General features: G+C 43.1%; 1 protein-coding gene across 2 annotated transcripts in view; it reads right to left on the reverse strand.

Annotated features, from left to right (window-relative positions):
• fcho1 (FCH and mu domain containing endocytic adaptor 1) overlaps nucleotides 1-21,513 on the reverse strand; it is a 56,947-nt gene that overhangs the window by 5,071 nt on the left and 30,363 nt on the right. The window contains exons 8-25 of one of the 2 annotated variants that reach the window (XM_080431706.1): nucleotides 18,650-18,748; nucleotides 17,623-17,719; nucleotides 15,597-15,708; nucleotides 15,328-15,352; nucleotides 13,143-13,203; nucleotides 11,044-11,231; nucleotides 10,582-10,606; nucleotides 10,393-10,452; nucleotides 8,812-8,863; nucleotides 8,313-8,437; nucleotides 7,026-8,063; nucleotides 5,592-5,698; nucleotides 4,490-4,691; nucleotides 3,718-3,832; nucleotides 2,981-3,136; nucleotides 2,432-2,564; nucleotides 1,718-1,914; nucleotides 165-229 (exon numbers count right to left, since the gene is read on the reverse strand). In XM_080431706.1, coding sequence (XP_080287832.1) covers nucleotides 165-229; nucleotides 1,718-1,914; nucleotides 2,432-2,564; nucleotides 2,981-3,136; nucleotides 3,718-3,832; nucleotides 4,490-4,691; nucleotides 5,592-5,698; nucleotides 7,026-8,063; nucleotides 8,313-8,437; nucleotides 8,812-8,863; nucleotides 10,393-10,452; nucleotides 10,582-10,606; nucleotides 11,044-11,231; nucleotides 13,143-13,203; nucleotides 15,328-15,352; nucleotides 15,597-15,708; nucleotides 17,623-17,719; nucleotides 18,650-18,748 — 2,857 coding nt within the window. Of the gene's footprint in view, nucleotides 1-164; nucleotides 230-1,717; nucleotides 1,915-2,431; nucleotides 2,565-2,980; nucleotides 3,137-3,717; nucleotides 3,833-4,489; nucleotides 4,692-5,591; nucleotides 5,699-7,025; nucleotides 8,064-8,312; nucleotides 8,438-8,811; nucleotides 8,864-10,392; nucleotides 10,453-10,581; nucleotides 10,607-11,018; nucleotides 11,232-13,142; nucleotides 13,204-15,327; nucleotides 15,353-15,596; nucleotides 15,709-17,622; nucleotides 17,720-18,649; nucleotides 18,749-21,513 lie in introns of both variants that reach the window. The other variant, XM_080431707.1, reaches the window with a different exon arrangement.

Below are 21,513 nucleotides of genomic sequence, written 5' to 3' on the forward strand. Positions count from 1 at the left end.
TAGGTGTGTGTGCTTGTGTGTATATACGTGAGTCTCCCTCACGCTCCCTGCAGCTACTCCCTCAATCAGTTTCTGTTAATAACAATGTGTTCTAAAGTCAACTTCCCTTGTTAAATAATGGCTGAAAAGGAAAAGAGAGAGAGCGAGAGCGAGAGAGCTCTGACCTTTGCTGTGGTTAGTCGGGGAGAGGTTGGGTAGTTTCCACAGCAGACGTCTCTCCTCTGCATTCCTGGGGGAGAAAACAAAGAGGCGAGTCAGGCCCACCCTGTTCCTACCTTTCTGTTTTTGAACTAATACCCCTTTCCTACTTTCCTACACCACAAGCAGCCTCTCTGTCCCCCGCAGTAACACTACCCCTCATTGCATCGCTCCATTCCATTAGTCTGGAACACTTGGTAAATAATTGAAGCCTAGAATAGTACAGCACGTATAGAAAAACAGTCCATCTATCCATCCGCTAGTAGTGCGAGTAAACAGTGGAGCGTATCCAACAGACTGGTCCCTGCCCCCGCAGGCCTTTCACAGCTTACCGAGATAGTGAACTTAAATGCCCCTTCATTCTTTCTCACCTTTATGCAGGCCCGCGGCACCACAGTATCTTCCCTTGTCCCTAACGGACCACACTGGAAACAAGCCCCTGGGGCTTTTTGTGTTATCCTTTTAGCATTACCTTTGACTCTACTGTTAATAATAGTGTTAATAAAGTATTCAATCAATCCATACCTTCCTCCAGCTGTCTGTCTGTCTCTGTCTTTTCTCCATCCCTCCCACCCATTATTTCTCTCCCGTCTCACTCACCCGTCTTAAATAGACCGCCGAAGTCTGACGTCATTTACACATCCTTTGTTTGTCTACCTGGTTCGCAGTTTTCCACCCCCGTTCTGAATCCCATAGACGTATTTAATATCGCGTCAAATAAGAACGGTGTTCCAAAAATAAACAAATGACCACGGCGGGTTGACTCTTATGGATATGAAGCATCAACTGACGGTGAGAAAACGCTAATGTTACTTCCGCCAAATTAGTTACATTTTCGCCAGAAACAGACTGTATCAAATATAAGTGACTGACTATCATAAACTATACAGAACCTCCTCCCTGACAATAACGCCGACACGCGGTGTTTATTTTTGGACCACAATTCTTATATGAGACGATTCTAAGATGACCCAATGTTATTCTCCATAGAGAAATTACTTCCGCAAACCTGGGGATGAACGAGTGACGTCAGGACTTCGGTGCTCTATAAGCTTTGAGCTTCAGCCTATGCCTTTTTGATCAATCAACATGAACCATTGGATTATAGTGTGGTACGTTTGGTGTAATTGTTGATGTGGATCAAAATAAACTAAACTAAACTAAACTCACTCCTCTTCAAGAGGTCGAACAAATAAGCGGACGATATTAGATTTTTAAATAATGAGCATCAGCGGTTATCTTCTTTTTTTTTTTACAGATTTGGGGGCCGATTATTTTTTCCCTCTTTTTTTTGTGCCCAAAAACGTTTACCCTTTACAAACAGACAAAAAAATAAAAACTGTCAAATTCAGTTTAACTACTTTAACCCTATATACACAAAACACAAATCTTGCACTGCCACAAAAAAAAATCTGATTGGGTTCCGCGGCCAAATATGTATTAACTTAGGGGTCCTTGACATGAAAACATTTGAGAACCACTGCTCTATTAGGGCCTTATTAGTGGAAGCTGCCCTCACCAGGATGCAGGGGGCTGGCACTGCAGGTCTGTGGCGGTGTGGTCGAGGGGCAGCAGCACCTGCACAGCAGTGAGCTGGGTGGAGGGCGCTGTGGCTGGGCAGCAGTGGTAGTCAAGAGAGACCCGGGTCACAGTGCCGCTGCGCTGGCATTCAGCTGACAGCAGGAGAGGAGCCCGGCCCGGGTCCTGGGATGAAACCTGAAGGGAGATGAAAATAAATCATTATACTTCAGCAAGAGCTGCTAAATATAAATGAAGGCGAAAATGAAAAGGTGTCAGGCTACCAAGTTTTTGAGTTAGTGATGTAAATATACTGATATTCATGTTCGTTGTTCTGCACATGAAAAAAATTGTTTAGGGCAGGTGCAAAACTCATTAAGTGAGTCATTCTACACATACCATGATGAGAGCATTTAAATAATTCTTACAGAGCAGGACTGGGATCAGTTTAATTTCAATTTGATCAGAGTAGTGGACTTTTATAGACTTTTTTTACGCTTCCGCTATTATGTTTTCAGGTACTCTGTCTGGCGTACATACATCCCATTCCTGTGAATGCGATGTCTCAGGATCGGTCCAACAGTGTCGGAGATTAGCTGCTCAAGTACGGACACACACGGACAGACAGGAGTGAAAACATAGTCTCCGGCCTTAGGCCTGGCAGAGACAACAATCAGTCATGTCAAATGTGAACACTGTTAGCGGGCACACTGACCTGGTACTTGAGCAGGCCTACGTTATAGTAGGAGGCTTGGGGGTTGAGTTCAGCCTCTCTCTGTAGGTGGAGCTGGAGAGCCTGCATGTTGAACCAGAAGTCCCTGGTGTTTGGGTCACTTTGAGATGGATCACTGTAGACACAGATATTGGAGGATTGACCACTTTCAACCTGGTGAAAACTAAAGTAAGCTCACAACGAGTTGCATCGCGACGTGAGCTTCTAGATCGGCTATGTTCACGATTCGTTCGTGTGACGAAAAATATAGAATATATATTTTGCCTGGGCGCTGTATAAATAGCACCCACTAATCCTGATAGTTAGGATGGGTAAATGCAGAGTGGTCCAGTTTCACATACTGTATGCATAAACAAATGTACAGTAAACAAAATACCCCAAGGAGTGGGGACTAAATTATTATAGGTCTTAAGTGGTTAAAAATACATTACGACTTTTGAACATCCATGTTCTCATTATTTTTGTCTACTCGCTGGATGGATAATTTGCATTCAAGGCACTGTACATGCAGAGACACACAAAACATTTTACCTGTAAAGCAACTTTTGATTGGGCAGAAAGTGATCCACTCTGGAAATATTAAGCAATCGGAAGCTGAGGACAGGAGCGTTAGGGTTGGCTGTGAAGATACGAGTGATGCCTGCAGGGAAGGACATGGTCAGGTCTCCTGTGATCTTTACAAGGCAGCTGCAGGAGGGAAAACACAAACACACACCCATATCAAAAAAGATGCCTACAAATATCACAGGAACATAAAGAAAAGTTAGTTTCTATTTTGTACAAATCCACATGCTTTCAGGCTTATCCATTTATTAAAAGATATTAAAAGATAGGGTAAGTGATATTTTTTTTGTTCAAATAAGTGTTTATTTAATAACTTAAAAATACATAAATAAATATATTTCCGAACCACATTTCTGTGGATTGGTTATTGTAAAAAATATACAAGTGAAAGATTATATAAAAAATACCTTTTGTTTAATTGAAAACATTTCACAGTATGAAAACGTTTCAGTCATTAACCCATTTAGACCTCAGGCCGATTTAAAAAACGCATTCTAAATTCTAAAGTTCTAAACCTAAGTTTTCAGAAAAACTTTTTTTATCCTGTTGCTAGCTATATACATAGCAACATCTAAAATGACACAGATGCTTTCCCGGTTTTAAAGGTATAACAACGTATAGGCTTTCGCGGTTTTAATGGGTTAAGGGCAAAACATACGCTCAAAGGTATCTTCTAACTGGTTAGAATTGTAAAAAGTCCTGACCGGTTATGTTGTCCACCCTTGAAGTAGGCGTTGATGTATTCCGTTATGGCCGTCGCCACCGGCCAGGCCTCCTGGGTACTGAGGGAGATGGGGCTCGGACCTCGTGACAGGTGCACTGTGGGTAGTGTAGTATATTGCAGTAACATGTACTAAGTCAACGGCTATAAAGCAAAAAACGTCCTGAGGTTTGAGGGTGACAACTGATATGTACAGTATATGCATATACTCACAATTTAGCAGTGGTGGAAAAAGTACTCAAATTCTTTACTTAAGTAAAAGTACCAATACTGCAATATAAAAATACTCTGTTACAAGTAAAAGTCCAGAATTAAAAATGTACTTGAGTGAAAGTACAAAAGTATTGGCATCAAAATGTACTTAAAGTACCAAAAGTAAGAGTCTAAGCTTGTAGATCTGCTATTTTCAAATAGCCTATGTATAAAATAGGGCTAAAGTGGTTAATGTATGTTTCATTATATCATAGTTTATATCTGAAAAGTAACTAGTAACTAAAGTTTTCAAGTAAATGTAGTGGAGTAAAAGTACAATATTTGCCTCTGAGATGTAGTGGAATAGAAGTAAAAGTATTGGAAATTGGAAATACTCAAGTAAAGTACAAATACCTCAAAATTGTACTTAAGTACAGTACTTAAGTAAATGTACTTAGTTACTTTCCACCACTGCAATTTAGCCTGGAATCAAGGGGAAAATATATCTAGCTAGGTATTCATGTTTAATAAAGTTCATTTTTATTTAAGTTTAGATGACTTACTATGTCTTTGGGGGACTTCCTGGTGCTGGTAGGGTGCCGGTGAGGCCTGCCCCACTCTGGCAGGGCTGGGGGGGGCACGGTTCTGGGCCGCCCACTCATTTTCCCTGGCGGTCTGGGGCCCCCAGTCACTGGGGCTGGAGGACGAGGAGGAGGTGAGGGGAGGACTGGGCTCCGGCAGAGGAGAGGAGCACAGTGACCTGGACTGGAACACACAGGGGAACAGGTTTGCAGCAAGGTTAGTTTTGCATTTTTCATTCGTTTTAATTAATTAGTTTCTAAAGTTTTTTTTTTTTACAGCTTAGTTTGAGTTTTTTTTTTTAGTAGTAGTAGTAGTAGTAGTAGTAGTAGTAGTAGTAGTAGTAGTAGTAGTAGTAGTATGGATTGGTTATGGGCAAGATTCAACAAGGTCAAAAAATAGTTCCTAGATAGATGCATTCTTTCTCTCACAGACAACCAATAAGTAGATGAGTCCAAGCTCCTTTACAACCAATCTGTGATAGATGCTCAAGTCTCTCACAGCCGATCAGTATGCATACATGCACACCTCTCTTTCTTAGATAGAAAACTAGAGGGCTGGGGTCAGTTCATTAAAACTTCAAATAGAAGTGAATTGAAGTGGCAATTTCATGACCGTTTCCTAATAGGTCATGAAATATAAGTCCTCATGGTACCATTTTTATATTGATAGGATCTGGAGGGAAAGTAATTTGGGTAGATAGACGGTTATTAGTTATACCTTTATTAATCCCGAGGGATATTCAGTTGTCATAGCAGCACAGCAGTAATTATGAAACAAAGATACAGGTAAGGGTAGAAAACGAGTGCAGAGAAGTAGTAGCACTAGTAACAAAAAGATAACAAAATAGTATAAAAGACAGTATTAAGATGACTTAACATGTGACCAGGCCTTCTGCACCTGGACTGGTCAGGTGTGCACAGTGTATAGGCCACAGATAGGAGGAAAGGGAAGCGATGGTTCAGTCACCAACAATATAAATAGACTTTAAGACTTAGTGACCGACCCGGCCGCCTGCCCTACACCTAGCCGGACACAAATAAATATAATGTGCAATCTGCCATAGTAAAAGGGCATTATGCTTACTCTCTCGCAGCCGCTGAGTCGGCCCGAGGTCCTCCTGGCCCGGGTCGGTCTTGGGGGGGCCGCCACAAGCACCTCGGCACTGTCCTGTCTGAAGCCGTGCTTGGAACCTGCATAGTAGGCATAATTAGAGGGATCCAGGACCAGAAAGACAAAGACAAGAAAAATCTGAAGAAACTGTAAAAAAAACAAGATCAAGAGGCAGCTATGTTGTAAAAGTCAAAGGGTTATGTTCAGAGCCCTATTGGGTCAACATGGCCAGAGGACACGGCACCACAGGTAGGAATGTAGGATATTTCACTTGTATTGATTCAGCGGAACACACACAAACAGCACAGTACTGCTACTGTGGGCAGGGCATTTCAGACTGGTTTGATACTTGCATAAGCAAATCACTTATATTATTATGAAGGTAGTCTGGCTTTAGAGAATGTACGCCAGAGATGCGGGGATCGCGGTTTTAGCAGCGGTTGCCACGGATAACCATAGTTTGGGTGGATTTCGGTCAATCAAATATAATTATTAATTAATATTGGATAAACCGCGGGTGAAATAATGCGAGAATTAAATTAATGACATCTATTTATAGGCCTATTATAGCTTTTAAAAAGCGGCGTGCGTGCGTTTGTAGTATTTTAATATTACGTCATTTTCCATCAGGCACAAATTATGCGCCTACTACTACACATGCTTTTGCCGGCATCGGGTCCTTTAATGTCCAAACAACAACACAGTGGACTAAAGGCAGTAAAGTGAGAGAAACTTAACTGAGGATTTAAAACAAAATTAAAAAAAGGGGGGAATAAAAGTTTGGCGTGGGAGTGATTTAGTGAATTTCTCAACCCTGCCGCCGCCGACGAGGCTTATGGATATGTCTTATGAAAAGTTGCGGCGTGATAAAGTGACGGAGGTTGCTGTTACCATGGATATGGATGTATACAGTGACTACATCGGTGCTCGCGACAGTGGTGAGTGACATTGTTTGTACAAGTACATATCCATATAGAATCCCATGTGCATCCCTGGTCGGTGCGGATCTATAAATAGGATGATATAATTACCGCTGGGTGGATGGAGGATGGATAATGAACGTGTACACGCGGATTCGGGTGACGAAAAAGTCCATCCGCTTATCTCTAATGTACACCTATATCATTAATTACATAGGACCTCAATCAACTCCAGGGTGACTGCCTGATTCAGCAAGTTTGATTTAAGACTTTTTATTATTGGTTAGACATATTGGTTAGACTTAGAATTGCATATGAATGCCTCAACTAAATTAATGGCATTTTCTTTTCTCCAATTAACACCTTAAAGTGTTTCACTAAGTGGGCGCAGCACTAATGAAATAGTCTTGCTATGTAATATATTACTATATGTTTATGAAGACGCTAAGGACGTTTGAGTGATTTGATGATATTCAATCATAAGTACCCTTGTGTGGGCCCATATTGCAGGGCGGCTGAGCATTAAAATCCAGGCAGTCTTGATCTTTGTCTGTCGAAAAACAAAGGTCCTCCTGCGGCCCAGAATGCCTTGTGAGGGGCGGGGCATTCCTGCGCGGCTCACTGTCTGATGGGCGATGCTTTCTCCTCTCTCCTCCCTCCTCCTTTGCAGCAGAGCCGCTGAGGGCCTGAGCCCCCGAACCAGGACCCCCTTCACTGAAGGGGTTGTGGACAGAGTTCCAATGGCCCAGCTCCTTCTTGGGCTGGGCTGGAGGAGGTAAAGAGCCGCAGCTGGCACTTGAAGCCAGTCTGTTGCTGGTACCATTGCTGTGAGGAGGCGCGATACCAGTCACAGCCGCTAGAGATGACTGATGTGTGGGGCTGCCAATCATAGTTATGGCAAACGGGTCGTCGGGAGACAGCGGCGGCGGGGCGCTCCTGTCGCGTTTTCTGTCTCTCTCTTTACGATTGGAGGTAGACGACGACGAGGCGGGGGCAGGGAGAGTCTTGGTAGTATCCGGGAGCGTAACAGAGAACGGGTCCCCCCGCACCTCAAGCCCCCTGCCTTCCCGGGTAGGGCGTGGCAGTGGGGGTGCCCAGGCGTCAGACGGCGGTAAGGTCTCCGGGGCAATGGTCTTCTCAAAAGCAGCCAAGAAGGGGTCCTCTGGAGGGATGTGTTTACAGTTCCACACGGACGCCTCTATCTCACGTTGGGGCAGGGACTGAGAGAATGCAGAGAACCGCAGGGATGAGGGGTCCACGGGGCGGGACGGCGCCACCGACCAGACGCCCGAGGCGTCGTCCTGGGGCTGGGAGCTGCGTGCCGGAGAGGGGTCCCGGAACGCGGAGAGAAATGGGTCCGAGGTTCGTCCACGACTTTGAGTCTGTTCTTTTGTCTGTGAAGTGGGAGGCCACGCCGCCCAACCCGTCGGTTCGGGAGAGGGCCCCATGGGCTGATGGGACGGCGAGTCCAGCCCAGAATCCTCCACATTTTCAGGAGAGGAGGAATCGGATGAGAAGGCAGCGTCTGGGAAACACATGACACTTTATCAGCACAATACCAACAGAGAACACACCAAGAAGAATGCATTACAATTCATTTAACTCCAAGGGAAGATTACAGTTACATGAACCCCACCAAATTAAATCTATGAACACTTATGGCCATTATGTTCCCCACTAAACTGCCATCCAACTCATTTTCTCTTATCTTTTGGATCATTCTTCCCAATATGAAATGGATTCGAAAGCAAAATGAAGGAGGGAATTAACGTACATTCGGATGGACCAAAAGTACTTTGCTCTCGGAGTTGTTCTCGTCCGCCAAAGCTTTTGGACTTGAAAGCTGACTCCAACGGAGGTCCAAACAGACTGTCTGAGCCAGATACTGTAGAGTTCAACCTAAGTAAAGAAGCAGAATACATTTCAGGGAGGACAGAGTGAATATGAGGGATTGTGTGGAGTGAGCAAAGGATGGAGGAAGAAAGAAGATGGAAGACAGAGAAAATAAGACAAAAAAAAACAGAAAAACTACTCAAAACTCAAAAGAAGGTTTGAGGGGAAGAGTTGAGACAAGATGGCAGCAAGGACGCCATTTGATATGCAATTGAAAGACAACATGACAGGTGCAATCAAAATACCTCCCACTGTACCCATCTCTCTCCAATAACATGTTGATTAAAGATACATTGATATGGAATGGATGGAGGTTAAAAGGGGCTGATGGTGGTGTGAAAGAATGAGACAGGAGAGCAAACAGATGGTGAGAGAGCTACCTGCTATGATCGGGACTGGAGGTGGACCTCCGTAGACCATCCTGTTCTCCATCTGCAAGGAAAGGAAGGAAGCACACACACAGTGAGTGACTTGGTGTGTGTGTGGTATTTAATTTGAGCTTGTACCTTAATCAGATCTAATCAGCAGCGGTGCGATTAGTGAGAGCTAAGAGGGGGGCAGGGAGAATAAGGGGGACATGGAGAGATGAGAGAGAATGCCCATCAACCATTACCTTCACAGTGATAAATACCAGCCATTAGCCTGGCCTCGCTTAGCACCACACCTCCACAGACACTTATATAACTGCTTTAATCACGCCCACTCTCATCCTTAATCACGTCTCCCCTGGATCCAATTCATGAGAGATAGAGAGAATCTCTGCTCTGCTGTAAATAACTGCGGCTGGCAGCATCCCGCCCTCGCCTCACCTACAGGAAGTGAGCTAATCTCTGGGTGATGAAGCGTGGTTGTGGGAGCAGTAGCAGAGGGCTGGGTGGGAGTGAGAGGGCATCCATTCTTCCAAGGTCAGCCATCTAACTTACAGAGGAGGAAGACGCGGGGGCTAAGCTAGCCAGAGGCAGAGAGAGACAGCAGCAGCAGCAGCCTCCGAACTGAACCGGTGATGCATGAATGAGTGTCTGGGTGTGAGGGGACATGTACACAATAAAATCTGGAGGGTTAATTTAACAAACCAAGTGTGGAAATGGACCCCATAAAATGAACACTCCAGATTGTACCATTATGGGTCCATTTTGAATACTCCAGATTTGACACTGTAGTGGTACAGGGGCATGAGAAAACATCAATGGTACTCCCAATGTTGCTGTAGTTCCTGCTGACTCTCTTCTCTGCCCCCGGACTCATTATCATAAACAGTCTCATAAAGCCAAAATGTCATGCTAGTTTTTTGTTTGTTAAGGGAGCCCACTACATGTATCTTTACTAAATAATGAAGCTGCTGTTACTCAGCCTAGAGATGTTTTTGGATCAATGCTAAATTAAAAGAGATGGGTGTCGATTTTGAATTAACCCACTTATACCTGTGAAGCCTATACGTTGTTATACCTTTCGATCCGGGAAAGCATCTGCGTCATTTTAGTTGTTACTATATATCGTCACTGTCGGGCAGAAACCTTGTATCTCCAAGTTTCAAAGTTTTTTTCATAAATTAAAGCCCTACTTCATCACACAACAGTGTTGCACAAAAGTAGTGAACATAGTCGGTCTACAAGCGCACAACGCCTCAGCGTTGTGTGCTTGTAAATTGGCTATTTCTTAATTTAAATCGTTTTCAAAATAATCACAAATGAACGGTTTTGGACATACAAGGTTTCCACCCGACAACAAGAATACATAGCAACATGATTTAAAATAGAAGTTTTACCAAAACGTAGGTTAGGATTAGGATTTAGGAGGCATTTGTAGTATCGGCCTCATGCCTCGTTTCTTGTGCCCGTTACAACCTCAGATAAACAACAATAGTAAAACTGAGGAGGAAGCACATGTTTGGGCTGGCATTTGGGCTGGGAAGCCGGAGAAGAAAAAGACGAAAGTAAAGTAAAAGAGAAAGAGAGACTAACCCCTGTGAGAGGCGCCCTCCCCCTCTCCTTCTGAACGGCCTCCTGCGGTACTGGAGTTCCCTGAGGTGTAGAGACAGGAGACAACCGATATCAAAATGACAACACAGATAAAGCTGTAACTGTATTACCAGTATTTATTTCAATGTTTATACAATGAAAATATTTAATGTGACGTGTTAATGAACTTACTGGAGAGATGTCGCTTGACTGACACCTGAAAGTCAAACGGGGCAAAGGGAAGAATTAAATACAATGAACTTCTGTTGAATTCAAATTGCAAGAATTCATTCTAAACAGTCTTTAAAAACAAAATAAGGTGCATCAGACAGTTTAGTCTAGACTTCCGCTCAAGTGTAGCTTTTTAGGAAGAAGCTGTTAATTGTTTTGGAGTAAACTATTGAAATCACTTTCATTCACTAAACCAATAATCCAAACTGTACAGTGAAGACACTGTAATGATGAATGGCATGTCTGTGATGCTACCAAAGGAGTCCATGTGGAGCCAGTTTTGCAGTCAGACAACAGATGCCCTGACAAACGAGTGATCTGTACATGACCCTCAAAATAACATCATGGATTTCCCTAAATAAAGCTCCTTTCACCCCCCCCCCCCCCCCCCCACACACACACACACAGAGTGTGCTTCCATACCGCTCTGTTGGGAGGCAGTGTAAGAGCCCCCACAGTGGCTTTCAGCTCCTTCTCAGTGGCAGCAGAATTGTTGCGGCTGCTGCTGGCCACCGGTCTGATCTGGATGTGGAACTTCTTGGGCTCCTCGTCGTCAAAGTCAGAGTCGCTGGAGTAGAAGTTATTGTCCTTCTCCTTCTCCTCAACACAGCGTATATGGAGAACAGCAGAGGGTCAAGGAACACAAGCTTGTGAAAACCATTTTGCTTGAGTGGACACGGCGACTGTCTGGCACCCTGCTGTGTGCTTTTCTAAGGTGTGAGTGTGGGGGTAAAACACTGAAAAACCTAGCTGGAGCGAGAGCAAGAGAAAACCATTAAAGAGAGGAAGAGTATGAAAGAGAGAAATCAGTTGACTGAGGTCCCCCAGGGCTCTAAAATGGCTCTTTTTCCCTCTACACCACATCTCTTTGTCCCAGAATAGAGACGCTAAGGTTCATGTGATTCAAATAAAGACAGACATCTCGTAAGAAAAACACTTATGGGCTCAGAGGGGTAAAACGAAATATAAAAGAATTGCACATGGCCACAAACGCATCAGACAGTGGATTATGTGCCAGCAGGCAAGAATTTTATTACCTTGGCTCGTTGGTGGATATTACTATTTGGGCACACGCTGCAATCCCCATGTGGAAAGACAAGTGTAATTACATCTTTGTGGGACCAATTAGATTAGGATGACCAAGAAACAATGCAAGGCAGAGCAAAATGTGTACATACTGTACGAGCGAGCACACACACACACACACACACACATATGAATAAACACAAATACAGTACAACTCATAGCTCACATGATGCAACAAGATGCACGAACACACAGAATAACATAAGTGCGCCAAATGTGCTTGACGTAACATTAACGTTTTGTCAAACAGCCAACTATCACATCCTGTTCCCTCAGCCGACCATGCACATCTTGTTGTCGTGTGTGTGTGTGTGTGTGTGTGTGTGTGTGTGTGTGTGTGTGTGTGTGTGTGTGTGTACATTTTTGGCAGAGGAGATAATGAGGGACAGATATAGCGTTGGTATACATTTGTTCGTTGAGTTACACAAGGGCTTTGCACCATATGTTCTGATGAGAGACGTCGAGACAGAGGGAGGGAGGGAAGACAGGGAGAGACACAGTGAGGGAGAGAGAGGGAAGGAGAGACAGACAGACAGAGGAAGAGAGCGAGGGAGAGGTGGCAAGACGGAGAGACGGAAGGACAGAATGAGGGAGAGACAGAGGGAGGAAGGGAGAATGGGTCGAGGTGTCAGGATTGAGTGAACTATCACTATATGAACACTTAGGCCCTACAATATGTACATTGGTGTATGCCGAATAGTGAATATAGCTGACCTAGCCTTGTAGATATACTGTTTTAAAAAATGTGTTCATTTGTTTGATAATGTCTCGCATTCCCAAAATAGGTATGTCAGTCAGGTTGAAAGTGGTGAAACGGAGCAGGGCAGCAGCCTTCAATGGAAAGTACAGCACATTATGTTTTTCAATGGCGGCCAGATTCAATGTCTTCCCCACTGAAATTTCCTCGGAAATGCGTACATGCAGCATTTACTTAACACGTTTAACAATTTATACTAACAAGTGGACGCTGCAACTGCCCTCGCCCCTCTTCATCTTCCTCTAATCACTTTCTAAATACGCTCCTTTTAAATGTCTCTCACAGTCGGAGGCCATTCAGACTTAATGGTCTACTCAGCTAATGGTCTGATAGTGTTTAATTGACTTAGATGTTCCTCCACAGGTCTATCGGTGAGTGGGCTTAATGTTACTTTATCTTTGAAGAAAGAATTACTCTCTAAAAGATTGTGAGGCTTCCAACTGACACTGAAAAGAAATGATAAAAGTATGGCAAATCACCAGTGGTTTTTACACTTGCACACAGGTTTGTTTTATTCAGCATGTGAAGGTGCATCATACACATTGCCCTGTCAAAAGATTAGTGATCTGACCCGCCTCCTGCAAAAACTTAGATATGAAATGATGGTGTAAATGGGAGTTTCACAGTACAAGCCTTGTAAGTGCCCTGTACAACAGCAGCAAAAACTGTGAAAGGATATCATTCTGATTGCTGTCGGCTCGGATGACAAATCCTTCATCGTCCACTTCCAGGGGCGAGTTCTGTATTGGTACGGACACGGACACACACACAAGACAAAAGCAGAGGTAGACAGCGGGGTCAGCAAGATGGAGACATACTGTAGCAGCTCAACTGCAGTGGTGGAAAAAGTACTCAAATGTTTTACTTAAGTAAAAGTATCAATACTGCAATGTAGAAGTACTCTGTTACAAGTAAAAGTCCTGAATTAAAAATTTACCAGTACTCTGTTACAAGTAAAAGTCCTGAATTAAAAATGTACCTGAGTAAAAGTACAAAAGAATTGGTATAAAAATGTACTTAAAGTACCAAAATAAAAATAAAGCAGATCTACAAGCTCACAACTTGAGCTTGTAGATCGGCTATTTTCAAATAGCATAGGTATAAATAGGGCTAAAGTGGTTAATGTGTGTTTTATAATATAATAATGTATATTTGCAAAGTAACTAAAGTTTTCAAATAATTGTAGAGGAGTAAAAGTACAATATTTGCCTCTGAGATGTAGTGGAGTAGAAGTAAAAGTATAGACAATTGGAAATACTCCAATAAAGTAAAAGTACCTCAAAATTGTACTTATGTACAGTACTTCAGTAAATGTACTTAGTTACTTTACACCACTGCTCTATCTGACAAAGGCATGCAGTGGTTTCTCATACTGGGTGGTGTCAGTAACCCACCACCACTACAGAGTCATGAGCTGTGCCATTTTGACATTTGGAATTAGATTTTTATTGGATTTAAAGTAAAAAAAAGAGGTTCCGATTCTATAAGATTACCTCCAAAATTATATGTATTTGGCTGCGGACCCCCATCTGAAAATGTTTGCTTAAAAATATGTATATTCAAAGATTTGCACCAATTTTCAAGATTTTTCAAAAATAGCAGATCTACAAGCTTGAGCTTGTATATCTGCTATTTTTGAAGTATATATATAGTATAAAATAATGGTTTATGCGTTTTAATGGGTTATCACACTACTACAGCCATCATAGTCTCTATAGATAACAGATCAGGCTGGTGAACAATACTCCCAGTCATGGTGGAAAACACTGGAAAAACCAACTTCTCTAGTCAATCCAGGGATCAATTACTGAACATTAAGCCTATTAAGTGGCTGACATTAACAGTGTTCACATAACTAGCTAAGTTGGCAATGCTGCTGCCCAACAAGCAGACTAGTGCATCAACACCATGAACCCAATGATAGTGTTGCATTTTTTTTCACTGTAAATCAACTATTTTGTTATAGTTTGTTATTAATAGTAGCCTATTTAATAGTATTTTAATTTTGTTTTCCCATTTGGTTTGGGTCCTTTGCTACATGATAATAAATAGACATCTAAAACTTCTCTTAAGCCAGACAACTCTACCACAATCTTGGAATGAAACAGAGAAACGACTTCCCTACTACTACTAAAATATATCCCTTTAAAATATATTTTTTAATTTCCATTTTTTTCTAAGCAGCAAGTAGGCTTTGATTTTTTTGGAAGCATTTGAAAATTCTGTCACTGATGAATGTTGAATGGGTAAAATTACAGATCCAGGAGCCCACGAGAGATGTTTGCTCTTCAGTCTGTTACAAAGCCTCCTGGGAGTTGCCTCACACACACGTGCGGTTACGCAAGCAAGCACATTAGTAGGTGCACAAACACACACACACACACACACACACACACACACACACACACACACACACACACACACCTTACCTCAGAAGCCCCATCCTTCTCAGAAGGCCCAGAATAAAGTGGGTAACCCGACACGCTCAGTCACGTCATTATCACTCACACACGACTGCCTGCTGCCTCTCGCTGCTGCCTCTCGCCCCCCCCCCCCCCCTTTCTGCTAAAGCTCACTTATGACGCACAGAAATCTACAAATGCCAGTCCGCCCACAAAGACAGAGACACACACATAAACACAAACCCATGCAGGCATACACAAACCAAAGCCCCACACACAAGGCTCCCCCTACCCATCCACACAAACACTCTCCCTGCCCACATCCCAAACAAACATAAATGCACTCTAGGCTAGATCAGTGTGTAGGAGGGTGGGGGGCAGCTGGAGGTTGCAAAGAACTGATTATTGGGTTGACGGTTTTGGAGATGTAGTGTTTGGGTGTGAATTGCCCTCAATACTCACTGGAGCCTCTGTCACTGCAGAGTCCCTGTGAAGATACACAGAGAAAGACAGATCAGGATTTAATATCAGAAGAGCACTCTGTGTGTGTGTGTGTGAGAGAGCAAATGAGTGGGTTGAATGGATAAACTTAATAACCGTGACATTTTCCATACACAGAATGTAATTCAAAGTACTTCACAAACAGCGCTAGATTCAAACGTAAAGTGACTTGGTATAAAATTGAATGAGTGAGTGAAAACGTGCAACACATGCTTGTGTGTTTCACTCACGTGGAGTCCTTGTCCCTCTTTCCCAGACCAGGGATCCTGAAGGCTTTCCCCCGACTCTTCTTGACCCCCTCTGGCACCAAGGCTGTCATGTACTCCTCAAAGCCCACCAGAGCTACACAGCCAGCATGCAAACCAGCAATAGACCCAGGCAAAGAAAAGGTAAGAATGAATGCCGCACACGCAGGCGCACCTCATACTACATACCGGTACTCATGTTTTGAATAGATTTTTGTATTCATAACTTGAATGTGCTTGATGAACACCACTGCCCTAAGCAGCAGACTGTTAAGCATGTGGGTGTTTGTGATGCATTTAATATTACATAAGCAGCCGAGATTGTCATTGTCTCCGCCGAAGGTGGAGAATATGTTTTCGCTTTGTGTGAGCAAACATTGTTAGCCAAGCTAACATTGGGCAAGCTCCACGTGACACGTGTCAATTTGTTGACACCAATGCCTCTGATTGGCTAGAGGGACGCGTGACGAAATAAAATTCTATAAATAGGTGTGTCACTTCAAAAAGCCCATACTTTTTGAAGTGAGGTAAAACAGGATCAATCAGACTTGATTGGAACAGTACCTTCAGTAAGTCCAAATCACCCGTCTGTGCGTGTGTGTTTCCCTCTGAGAACACCTAACATTGGTCAAGCAAAGGCGCAGAAGGCCAAAGCTAAGAAAGCATACTCATCTACAATTGTAACACAGAAGAGGACTAGAGTTGAAATGATCCCACAACAAAGCCGAAGTCTTAATACGTGTCAATATGTTGACATCAATGTCTCTGATTGGCTAGAGGGACGCATGACGAAATACAATCCTATAAATAGGTGTGTCACTTCAAAAAGCCGTTTACATTTTTGAAGCGAGGTAAGACAGGATCAATCAGTCTTGATTGGAACAGTATCTTCTAGTCCAAATCACCCGTCCGTGCGTGTGTGTGTCCCTCTGAGAACACCTAACATTGGTCAAGCAAAGGTGCAGAAGGCCAAAGCTAAGAAAGCATACTCATCTACAACAGTAACACAGAAGAGGACTAGAGTTGAATTGATCCCACAACAAGGCCGAAGTCTTAATACGTGTTAATATGTTGACACCAATGCCTTTGATTGGCTAGAGGGATGCATGAGGGATGCATGACGAAATACAATTCTATAAATAGGTGTGTCAACTGACCGCTTCTAAGGATGAGAACGCCATCAGTAAATCTGAAAGACACTACATATTCAGTCGCCCCTGCAGAACACCAAAAACCACGCGCATTCTATCTAGACGACAAGTTTGAAGAATTGGCAAATCCATCAAAGTACCCTTATGGCCGTGGTGGTTTAAAAACAGAAAGAGAAAAAGACATCACACAGAGAAAATATTTTAACCAACGCCTTTTGCATTATGATGATGATATTATGAAATTAGAACATTCCTAGAGAACTATGGTTAAAGATAGGGTAGGTGATTTCATTTGATTAAAATAGCACGGGTCCACTGGCGGAGACTTGTGCTCCGAGGAGCACATTTTCTAGTTTATCATTTTATTGCTCAGTTGCATGTGAAATGGCAGCCATTAGCCTAGAGCCTAGAGAGCAAGGGGTTCCCAAACTTTTCAGGCCCCCATCTGGGTCATCAAAAGTTGATGACCAGCGGACCAGTAGGCAGCACATTATTGGCGACAAAAACAAAAAAATATCCATGAATTCTAGTCTCCATGGGGTGACTAATCGATTTAAAAAAAAAGTCATTTTGGGGGTGAACTATCCCTGTAAAGGTAATCATCTGGGGACCCCCAAAATAGTTTGGGGACCCCCAGTTTGGGAACTACTGGTCTAGAGCACGACACACATTCTCTTTTCCTTAGGACAGGAGTGCTTGTTTTTCACCTCAGTGCTACCCTTGATGCCCTCCTCAGAATCTTACACTAACTACAACCAAAGTTCATTAATTCAGGGTGCACTAGGGATGCCAATGAGGTCACCTTTATTCATGAGTCTACCTACTGCCATTCCTACGAATATTAACATAGCACACTGTACCTGGCCTGTCCTTGCCAGTGCCCTTCTGTTCTGCAAACTTCTGGATGAGGTTCTCTATGCCGATGTTCTCCACGTTCTGCTTGAACTCCTCATGAACCTGAGCACAGCAGACAAGAATGCACCGATACATTAGCAATAGCAACTAGCCAACCATGTGCATAATATCTAAGGGCACAGAAACACAGATACAGAGGAGAAACTTAAAGAGGGAAAACAATTAGTGTAGAAAATGTTGGTCTTTTATGTGGATGCGTTCATACAAATAAAGCCTACAACATGTGACCTTTGAAGAAAAAACTAAATCAGAGTAAATAATAATAAAGAGTATGGATATACGTAGAACTCACTTCACGTTGCAAGTGCAAAAAAATTGTAAATGGTGAACATTCCTCTGCATATAGTTACTTTTCTTTTTCTGTCCAATTTAGTCATTGCCAGGTGTTCTGTGGTCACTGTAACTGCCCAGTTTTCCTGGGGATGGTATAACTCACCACGCTCAATACGTCCCAGAATCCTCTCCCTCCAGACTCCCAAAATGTGAACTGCAGACTCACTCCCAATTTTACGCCGATCTTTTCAGACTCCACCTCACCCCCTAGCACTTTGCTCTCCCTGTACCCCTTTCTGCCACCTTCTGCCTCTATTGTTTCTAGCAACTGACTTAAGATGTGGCTACCATGCAGACACATCTTGTCTGCAGCACTGCACTGTGCTTTCTATGTATGTGATTAACTTGCTTATTGTAAGTTGCTCTGGATAAGAGCATCTGCTAAATTGTAAATTGTAGTTGTATAGACAACCACATGCCTCTTCCAGGACTAACATAATGCCATATCCTATTACAGAAACACCTGGATGGAATGAATGCTCGCTGTGTAGTGTCTTTTCCACAGCAGCCGGTGTGGAGATAGTAATGGAGATAGCAACGCACAATACTGTATGTGGCCTGGGAGAGAAAGTGCAGGTAAAAGTCATCTAGTCTTCTAATGGAGATCCGAGATCCGTCTGGTCAACCTATTTTACATACCTGTCCAACCTGGACATGAGTGTCTTCTATGGAGTGGGAATATCCCTTGATCAGCTGTTTCATCTGGCGAAGATGAGCCTCCTCGATCTCCTGGAACTTCTGCACACACAGACACACGCACAGACAAATAAATTAAATAACACACAAACTATGAGGAATTGTAATTACTAATTCCACCATCTGCCACAGATGGGCTTTTTTTCCCCCCGTTTTCTTTTTCTCCATGAACTCCAATATATATATTTTTTTCATTGACCTTTATTTATTCAGGGTAATCCATTGAGAGCACGCTCTCTTTTGCGAGGATGCCATGAGTACAGCACGATATACAATACAAAGCAATAAACAGTGGAGTAAGATATAGTTAAATATAGAAAAAACATTAAAGAAAAAAAATAATAATAATAATACAGAGATTGCAACATGATGTAAGATCACAGTGGGAATGCAAAACAGGTACACTCTTTACGTAATACCTCATCGAGAAGAACCTTAAAAGACTATGGAGATCAGATTATCCAGTTTCAGAGAGACCTGGAGTTTATTCCATTTGTCAGGGGCATAGAATGAAAAAGCAGATTTTCCCTGTTCACTATTCATTCGAGGAATTTTAAGAGAAATGTAAGCTTGTGAGCGCGTGTGATATCCCGTAGGATTGGTGTTTAAAAAAGAAGATAAATACATTGGGAGCTTGCCACACAGGGCCTTATAAACAAATAAAACACAATGTTGTTCTCTACGAGTGGCGAGAGAAGACCAACCTAGTTTTTCATATAAAGTACAGTGATGAGTATAAAAACCATCACCGGTGATGAAGCGTAATGCACTATGGTACACTGCATCGAGAGGTTTTAGTATGGATAATGAGGTATACTATGCATGTACAGCACATCTCCATAGTCAAATACAGACATAACTACAGCTTGAACAATCATCCTTCTGTTAGAGAGGGAGAAGCAAGCCTTATATCTGTATAGAAAACCAATTTTCCCCCTTAGTTTTCTTATTAGCTGTTCAATATGAATCTAGTAAGAAAGCTTCACGTCTAGCCAAATGCCGAGGTATTTGTATGATGTAACAAACTCGATTTGTTCACCATCAAAAGTATGAATGCCTAGAGAGGCATTTGTATTTAAGGCTCGTGTGAACAGCATACATTTAGTTTTGCTCGAATTTAAGACCAACTTAAGTTTTAATAGAGCTAATTGGAACTTATTAAAAGCGGACTGAAGGTTAGCCATGGCTAGATCGATTGAGGGGGCAATACTGTACAAAATAGTGTCGTCCGCATAGTAATGGACGTCGCATTGCGGAGTGGGAATGATTATATTGTTTATATATATGGAGAATAAAAGAGGGCCCAGTATGGATCCTTGGGGGACACCTTTGTCGGATACCAGGTATGTTGAACTGGAACCATCAGCGACTACTCTCTGTGTTCTCCCTGAGAGGTAGTTTGAGAACCAGCGGATTGAGAGTGCGTTTAAACCGATAAAAGAAAGTATTTGTAAAAATATGTAAAACTAGAAAAAGTGCTCCTCGGAGCACAGTTCTCCGCCAGGTCAGGTAGGTTATTGTGGCCACCTGGTGGTGCTATAATAGGCCAATGTGAAAAGGGTGCCATTTCTTCCTCGGGCTAGTGGGAATGTGCGTGCATTCATGATTTGAGGCATTTTGTTGCAAAAATGTGTTTTGGTAAATTAGACCTGCTGGTGGCGCTATAACAGGCCAATATGAAAAGGGTGGCATTTCTTCCTCGGCCTAGTGGGAATGTGCGTGCAAGTTTTCACTGAAATCGCACGCTGTGTTCATGATTTGAGACATTTTGTTCAAAACGGACCAATCTTGCAAACTTTGGAAGCCAACCTTAGCCAATCTGGATGGAATATGAAATATCGGACAGATCCGTCTTGATCACATGACTATAGAGATACTGTGTACCGATTTGCGTGATGTTTGGATAAAATCTGTAGGAGTAAATGTGTTTTGCACAAATCGGCCTTCTGGTGGCGCTATAACAGGCCCATGTGAAAAATGTGGGGCAGAGGTTCTGAATTGGCATCCAGGGAGTGTGCGTGTGCAGTTTTGCAGCGACCGGGCCAACGGTGCCAGAGATTAGCTGGTAACACACGGACAGCACAGGACACACGGACGGACACACGGACGGACACACGGACGGACAGACGGGGGGTAAAACATACTCTCTCACCATGCCTTTCGGCCTGGCGGAGACAATAAGGACAGACAGAAAGTCCAGGCCTATTGAGGATTCAACAGAAGTACCAGGGAGGCATTTAGCCAAGAGTGGAAGCTGAGGTTGCCAGGTAATAAGCCTGTGATAATTGGAATGGATTTAGTGTGTGTGGCCTCATTTGTCACAGTCTGCTTCATACATACTGCGTTGATATGCCGGGCAGTGGCATTAGTTAGAGAGCATGTGATTGTGCAACACACCGCTGTGGCCTTCAAGGTGCTTCGCCACATGAACCCTAGCGTCCCTATTCTGGGCATGTCATAAAAGGCAAACAATCAGCGAAAATAGGCAAACATTCTCCAAAAATGTACAATCTACAAGCTCGCGGCACGTTGTGAGCTTGTAGATTAGCTATTTTCTGCGAAGAGATTTGGTTAACTACCACAAGCCCTCCGCGGCTGCTGGAGGTTGTACTGAGAAGCTCCCTGATGTGAATCGGTAAACCACCCTCTCTCCCCGAGCACACCGTAGCCTCCAATGATCTCTCCTGGTCAATGAGTATAAACAAGGTTCTCAATCTACTAAACGCGTTATACGTCTTTGACTCTTTCTCCATCCCTCTTCCAGTCTGCCCTTGCCGCATTCTCCTTACTTCTGCTCCTCTGTGCAA

Source organism: Gymnoscopelus braueri (genome assembly GCF_963280865.1).
Source record: "Gymnoscopelus braueri genome assembly, chromosome: 6".
Classification (NCBI taxonomy): domain Eukaryota; kingdom Metazoa; phylum Chordata; class Actinopteri; order Myctophiformes; family Myctophidae; genus Gymnoscopelus; species Gymnoscopelus braueri.